The sequence below is a fragment of the Egretta garzetta genome, unplaced genomic scaffold, assembly GCF_000687185.1.
Source record: "Egretta garzetta isolate BGI_Z169 unplaced genomic scaffold, ASM68718v1 scaffold577, whole genome shotgun sequence".
NCBI lineage: Eukaryota > Metazoa > Chordata > Aves > Pelecaniformes > Ardeidae > Egretta > Egretta garzetta.
Window position 1 is genome coordinate 864,409 of NW_009260138.1, and position 8,352 is coordinate 872,760.

At 34.8% G+C, this 8,352-nt stretch overlaps 1 protein-coding gene across 1 annotated transcript in view; it reads left to right on the forward strand.

The window, feature by feature from the left end:
• LOC104128831 (26S proteasome non-ATPase regulatory subunit 14) overlaps nt 1-8,057 on the forward strand; it is a gene marked incomplete at its 3' end in the record, with an annotated part of 33,020 nt that extends 24,963 nt beyond the window's left edge. Inside the window, exon 7 of the mRNA XM_035897094.1 lies at nt 7,950-8,057. Within this exon, the coding sequence (XP_035752987.1) occupies nt 7,950-8,057 (108 nt within the window). The remainder of the gene's footprint in view (nt 1-7,949) is intronic.
• Nucleotides 8,058-8,352: the final 295 nt, after the last annotated feature.

The window sequence follows — 8,352 nt, forward strand, 5'->3', positions numbered from 1 at the left end:
AGGAGTAACAAATGTGATGAACTTTATCGTTTGTTCTTTTTACGCATTTTTAAAGTGTGAAAAAATTATTCTTACCATGTTCCTAGAAGTCCCAAAGAGAGACAGTTATACTGTATGTTTTTTTTTAAAAAAAAAAGTATTACTTGTCCTAAAATAGCTGTTATTGGGGGGAGGAGGTTTATCCTCCTTGTGCGAATGAAGAGCTCATGTGAAAGAGAGCTTAGGTGAGTTGCTGCTGGAGGTCCATAGCAAAGTTACCTCCACCCAAAGCCAAGGTCATCTTGAGCAAGGTGAAGGTCTCAAAGTCCTTTTGAGCTGTTAACAAAGAAAAATAATATCTTTAAATATCCAAATTTCTATTTAGAATGATAAAGCATTCTATACCTATCGTAAAAGTGTGGTGGCTCAAATACTGTACTGTAAAATTTTCTAGTATTCCAGCATGGTTTTAATTCTTACTGTGCTAATGAGATTTTGTCCATTTTCCAAAATGGACAAAATTTATGTAGGCATAGGATGAAATGTCACTGCAAAACCAATAGGTCATATGGTTGAACAGAGCTTTGTTTTTTATTTGCGAGATGACCTGTTCTGGCAACCTCTTCTCACTCCTCTTCCTCTTTTTCTTGCCCATTGATAATTCTAAATCTAGGTGATGACCTGTGTGTAATTAGTTATGTATATGAGCAATATGGTTTTATTAATAGCTGATTTCAGTTTTTAACTTTTCAGAGTAATAAATGGTCATTTTGTTGAGTGCTGACCATAAGAATAGCTTTTTGTAAATAGTCTTGATCTCTTCTGCTACTTTTACGTTCCGGTTTAGATTAAATTTTCTGTATGCTACACTGTCTTGGCTTGGTGAGTTGTGTGGGCAAAGGCAGCTGAACTTTTCCTGAGACAGTTTTTGTGTTGCAAATCCTCCCAACTTACCAAGACAAATATGTATGTGAATGATTTTATAACTTGGTAATTACTTGGTAGTCTAAAAGAGTGAAACCAAAAGCAGACAGAGATTTAACAATTACTTTTCTGAATGTTGGAATTACCATCTAGCCTCAAGAATTTTCTTCAGCTGAACAGAAGTCTTACATTAGTTCTCTGAAAGATTGCATGTTTTCAGACCTCCACTCTTTTGTCAGTGCTACTATTTTTCCTTTGAACCTGTCCTTTTCCCTTGTTTGTTTGAATTAACCACAGGATTGGAGGAGATGGTCACTGTTTTTTAAGAAGGCAGAAAAAAAGCAATCCTTAAAATGAGATATGTGGAGGGACTAGTGTAATGTCTGAAATTTGAAATTTAAAATAGCCCATTAAGAATTAAGTCTGTGAGAATTTTAAGTAGATTGGAGCCACCTTACAAGATTTTCTTTACATACCCAACTCCCCCTCCCCACTAAATGCATTTGTCTTAATAAACTTTACCTTAACAAGTCTTCTCTAGACATAAGTGAATTCAACAATCATTAGGGTACTGCTTGAAAGTATTAATTACAAGCAACTAAACAAAACAGTAAATTGACTGTATTGTCACTATGCTTTGGAGACATGTCTGTTTATTGTGAATTATTACGCAGATAATATTTTACAAGAAAATGTATTTTAAAGCATGATACCTACAATTTTATGTCAGAGTCTTTTATATCTTTTAGCAAGTCTGGACTTGCTAACGCTTTTCTATTGTAAAGGATAAAATTCTAAAATAGAGAAGATAACTTTACAATGTGTAATTTTGGTTGACGTTCCAAGGATACATTTCTGTACATTTAGTACAACGTCTAGTACATTTAGATACTCTTACAGTACTGTGGTATTTCTTAATGTTGACTGAACAGAGCATTTGGTGCAGTAACCTGCATATCAGAGACGGAAACATCCTCATGCAAGAACCAAGTCTCGATAGGAGCCTGATTTGGAGAATAGGGAAGTAGATATGGTTGTGCTGGGTTTGATTACTGTTGAGTCAATAAAGATTGATGCTCTTTTTCCTGAAGAATCACATTTGTAAGCGATGAATTGCATCTGCACTACAGTGTGGGCCAGTCAGTGTTTTCAGCTGAGGATGTGTTTTTCTAAACCTAGGCATAAACTACGAAGTATTGAAGTGTTTTATTACTGCCAGTATACCACTGTTTTGTTACATTTTGTTTGAAAATCAGCATTTTTAATAGTAGTTGCACTTATTCAGAATAACATATTTTGCATAGTTTACTTCCTAATTTTTTTCATGGGATGCCAAATCTGTTAATATGAATGCTGGTGTTCTAAAATTTGTTATGCAGCATCCTTTGGACTTGCTGTGATTTAATTAAGTGTTGTATGCTTACCTGCTAAACCGTGTACATAGGTTACTTCAGTTCATGCCCTTCCTTAAAACAAAAAAAGTTCTAAGAAGACTTTTTGTTGAAAAGTATTAAATGTTTAATTTCCTTTTGCTGTGGTGGATGTAGAATAGTCCATTTATCTTCATTAAGGCATATAGCTTTAAAACTTGTGGCTTTGCTGCCTGGGAGTTATGGATGCATGCCCTCACTTGTCAAGATAAATGTAGTATACTGTAGTTCTCTCCCCTCCCAGTATGGATATTCAAGTTGTACTGTGGATTTGACCACAAGTAAGCAATTCTCTAAGGACGGAGAATGAAAATGCACATACTCCTAGGAATATATTTTCCAGAGCCAAAATTGACATTTTATAAATAATTTCCATGTTGCAAACTTCAAACTCACAATCACAGCAATTCAGTGATATGCATTTGGCATGAGTCAGTTTCAGTTCTTAGTGCTTTTCATTGGAAATGGCATAAAAAGTAAGATTTCTCTGAATTTTTTATGTTGTGGGCTTACAGGGGACAGAAGATGTTCTTCACTTGTAGTTGTCTAACAGTGCATGGCAGCATAAATAACGAAATGGTCATAAACCCGAGCTGCACTTCGCAGGTCACATGTTCCATTTCATTTTTAAAGAATCTAGAAACAAAGTAAGCAGTTGATAACAGGTCAGTTTCAGGTGATAAAAGAGATTTTAGATGGGACATTACTTCTTTTTCCACACCTGGCATAACCACATTATATCCTTCGCAGAGTTGTCTTTAAGCACTGGTATGTTTGTTCATAAACAGATGGCATAAACAATACATCGCTATTTGAATTCCAAGGACACAATACATTTTTAAAGATAGTCACCATATGTCATAGATTCTTCACTGGAAAAAATATTGATGTTAGAATTTTTTTTTAATTTAAACAAAAAAGGCTGACTTATTTCTAACTGAAATTTACCATTAAATCATAGTGGCTCTTGCAAAACAGGACTGTTTCTTTCAATATTGTTTGTAGATTTGATATTGGAGGGATTTAATAGAATCAAGTGTGTAAAGCACTCTTGAAATTATCTTCTTTTTTTTTTTTTTTTAAATACCCCACAAAGTTATGAAGACAGATTGCTAAAAAGTGGTAATATTTATGTGGCATTCATTCACGCTCTCAGAAGGAGCTAAAAGAAGCGTGGCTACTAAGCATCCTAGATTTTAATCAAACCATTATTTTTGATAACTATGTGCAGACTATAAAAGGCCAGATTTTTATCTAGTTAGCAACTGAGGAGTCCAGCGCTTGTCTTAGACTGTGAATAACTATGAATCATACTAATTATAGCTATCCTCAAATTTATTAAGTGCACTGAAGATAATTGTAAATTTTGTTTCTAAAAATACATTATGTGGGCTCTACTGTGGGTTGTTGACCCCAGGGAAATGCTTAAAACATGCTGTATACTTATTGTTTTTTAGATTATTATGCTTTTCGAAGCTAAGACAGATGTACAAAAAGATGCAGTTTTTATTTTGTATTGGCAGCTTCCAAATATTTAGTATCTATTTCCAAGAGCTGCAATTAGTAAAGCATCCATGGTACTGAAATCCACACATCCCACAAGCTAATTATATTTGCAAGGTCAGATTGAATACATATTTTCAGAAAAATAAAGGGTTATATAAATGTGTCTTCTACTTGGCTGTTATATCACAGTTTGTTGATCTGGAGTATAATGTGTACAATTCACAAATTTGTCTGATAACAGAAAGTGGTGTGTGATTGTGTTTATTTTACTAACCAGTATATTCACAGCAATCACTTCCAAATATCTCTCCAGTAAAGATGTGTTAATTACAAAACAGACAAGGTCTTCTATTATATTAAAGTTACTAAAAAAAATGTAAATAGCATCATCAACCCCTATTTTAGTCCTCTGTTTTGATCTGTGAGTTGCGCATAGACCAAAGGTGCTATTAAAGACTCAGTATATGAAATAGGCAGCATTATATGAACAAAATTTATTCAACAAGAAAACAGACCTTTAACATGAATTTAACAAGCCTGAGAAATTATAAACTCTCATATGCTGCAGATTCATGCAGTGATAATAAACAAAAAAGGAAAGTAAGAGGTTTCCTTAAGCTAGCCAAACTGCTAATGGTTTTGTTATAAGCTGTCTGCTGTTGAAATGACCTCTGAAAAGTCTGAAGACACTTGTACTAGAAAAATGAAATGGTCAGAGTGGTGAAAGAGTTGTACTATGGAAGCGCATTTAAAAAAAAATAATTCTACCTTCATATTTCTGGAAAATATCCCAACGGCACAGACTTTCGTTTAACTTTTTTATGCCTTTACAGAAAGGGAATTTCGCATGAAGCTTGGAAACTGTAGTTTTTACTAAAACAGTGCACGCTGCATTAGGTAATTTAAGTACAAGGAAAGCTTAAATTTTTGGATGAGAAATTCTGAATTCTTACAACAAAAATCTAAGTAACTGAGTTGGGTTTTGTGCCGCTTTTAATTAATCCTTGGAGGTTCTTTGTTCAAAATACTGTGTCTAAAGTTTTCATTGTAGAATACGGGGTGACCATGGTGCTGTCATCTGATTGCATCATGCTGTACTTCAAAATACATAAACGTAGAGGGGAGACTTCACCTTGTGCACACCTCCAAGTGCTCACAGGGGCTTTTTTCTTGAATCTTACTGTGGCATAATTAACACCTACTTCACCCATTGCTCATTAGTACACTGGACATTAATGAGTCTATTTATTTTGATATAATCCTCCAAAGGAGGGACTGAGTTGTGCTCACCGTGAAAAAAGCAATTACATTTCATAGAAATGAATAGGTAGGTTTTACTGTTGTATTTATGTTTTTATTGCGTATTAGGTCTAAATTTAGCCTCCAGGTTGTTGAGCATGTTAGTTTCTTTAAGATGGTTGCTATAGTGATAGCAGCAAATTCCTTTAATCTTAGTGTAGTTAAAGTATTTAGTTACCATTGGTTGTCACAGTGCAGCTGAGACGAGAAATATCATTCACACGCGTACTGTTTGTACCCCTCTGTGGTTGTAGAAATGGCAGTTTTATCCCTTCTTAAAGCTTAATATTTATGATTTGCGATTTTAGTATTTCATACCACTTTCTGTTACATTGAAATTTGTTCTGCTTAGGAAATACTTGCATTTCATTCCTTCAGGAGGACAGATAGAGCGGGCGGTCGTTTCCCACGCAGGTAGTACCTGCAACATAACTGAAATTACTTCTGGTCAGAATTAAGATGCTAGAGTAATATTCAGTATCACTCCGAAATATTTTAGCAGCTAGTTCTCATATTTTAATGTGAAATTTATCCAAACATAACCTTGAGAACACCAGCTGAAATGTTGAATTTATTATTAAAACCAAGTTTAATCAGTTTTTTTTATTTTGGGTTTTCTTTTTATTTTACATGACTCAAGCCCCAAAACAAATCCATGCTGGACAATGCCATTCGTTCTTGGAGAAGCCCAACATTTTCAAGTAAAATTCTCAGTTAAACTCAGGTCTAGAAGCATGGCTGTTAGTAAGTTATAAAGCAGCTCCTGGTGATTATAGCATACTGCCAAGTTCATGTTTCTTGCTCCTCGGGGTAAATTTTTACTTGCTTGGGTTTTTTCCCCTTATCTAGCTAGTCTCTGGAGAACCTGTGATGCAGAATTTTTTTGCTTTGCTTGACTTTTTAATTTATACCGCCTGTTTGTTGTGGTTGGGCATTTTCAGGTGTTCATAAATTAGAGCATCTGGTTAAAATGGAACAGAGATATATACAAAAGTTTCTCACAAGTGTTTTGAGATAAAAATCTGATAGTGATAAAAAAAGGGAAAAAATACAATTATTTTGTATGTTACCACAACAAATGTATAGGTATCTAGAAACTGTTTAAGAAATTTTGAGAATTAATGTTTTTAAAATGTAATTCTGTTTTTGTAGCATTAGTATCAGATGGCATGCTTCTGCTGCATACTAAATCTGAATTGTGTTTTGGTTTTATTACTGTGCAGGAAAAATTGTCATTGTTAATTTAATTGGGTCACAGCCTAACAATCTTAACAAAGAAGATTTTTTTTTTGGTACATTTTCTGCATGCAGTTTTAAGAAATCACATATGCAGGTGGATCTGGCCAGAGAGCTGAGAGTCCAGGCAGTAGCCCTTAGTGGCGCGGAGTCACTCAACGTGACTGAAATAGCTGGGTCTCAAAAGTAAATACAACAGGTGATAAGTTATTAGGCTTTTTCAGTTCACACTTTGATAATTTTTTTATGTTATAAATACTTGCCGATTAAGTTATTTCCGCATGAATGACCCCCATATTTATATTGTACTCCTAATAAATTGTGTATGTATTTAGTTATTAATATTTGTGTAAATGGAGAGGAAAATGCTAGAACAGGGTGGGCGACTTGATGTCGCTTTCTCTGCAGACTTTCAGTGACGGTGCTTGATTTCTTGTTTGTTGAACATAAAAGATTTGGTTCAGGTCTAATTCCTCAAAATATCAAACCAGCCATATAAATGCATCTGTTGTTGTCCAACCCATAGTATGGAGAGGAAGAGAATAAAAATGGTTGTAGAAAAGCTTTCAAAAGGAGATTTAAACTCTTTAGTTTAATGACTCTTCAAACATATGCAAGGTATGCCTGCAAAGTATGCCTGGTACTGTTTCTGTGGATGTATGAGGCTGTACGTCCATTAAAAGATGGGCCTAAATGAGAAATCTTGTTTTGAGATTACGAATCTGTAATGGTGAGCACTCAGCAGGAGTGGGTTTGAGGGGATTGTTGGTACGTTCTCAGTTCTGTTTCACCTCACATAGGTGTTGGATAGGGGTGTGGGCTTTCTTGTATGGGGCCATGAAATCCTATTTCCAAAGATTTTCATAGACAAATTTAGTGCAGGACAGGATAAAAATCAGTGATGGTTTTACTTTATTTGCAACGAAGTAGCACTGAATACTACCTACCGTGTACCTTTAAATCATAAATGACCTTGGTTTTCTTTTACTCTATTTTTTACTCCTGAGCATGACACTGACAAGGACTTTTTAATCCATCAGACAGTTTATAGACCCTTTCGTAGTCACAAGAAGCAAAAAGCATCTGACTAGAAGGGAATACATGGGGCAAGTTCCTTGCTGGCTATAATTTTGTTGTCATTTCAAGTATTGTGGTAGTATAATTGATGTGACAGGACTGGGCTTTAGACTCGGTCCCTTAGCTTGTGCTCACTTTCAGTTTTAGTCTCTCTCTGTCATTCATTTTGATTGGGTAAGATTTAGGTGACAAACATATGCATACCTTTGAAGCTTAGAGTAAGTGTACATAAAAATTCAATGTTATATGATGATATCAGGTATATAAAACTTACAGCTCCATGGAAAAGGTAATAATTGGTGTCACCTTACAATACAAGGCAGTGTAGTGTGCTGATAGCATAGCAGCAGGAGGCTCTTTTTTATTAATATTATAATTAAATGATTTTCTGGATAAAGGCCAAAAACAGATGAGAGTTGGTTGTGCCTTGTCCACTGTTGCTTGGCACTATTAGTTGCATTTTCTAAAAAGAATTGACTTGACATCTTGTTTTTACAGGTTGTTATTGATGCCTTCAGATTGATCAATGCTAATATGATGGTCTTGGGACATGAACCAAGACAAACAACTTCAAATCTGGGTCACTTAAACAAGCCATCTATCCAGGTAAAGCCAGTGTTGATAGTCCTGTAAATTGTAAGATTTATTCAGCAATTTTGGGGAAAGGTACCTAAAACCAGTAAGCTACAAATTGCTTATTGTTCTCTCTGTAGCATTTTTCTGCATGCATTTATAATTGATGTGGTTCATCAATGGAGTTACATATGTGAAGGGTTTAAAATTGAGCCCTAAATTACCAACCTAAGTGTGAATGAATGTATAAGTATATACTGCCAAGGTTAAAGTACAGATTTATGGAAATGCAAACTTTTGAAAGTGACAATTGATGTCATACCATGTG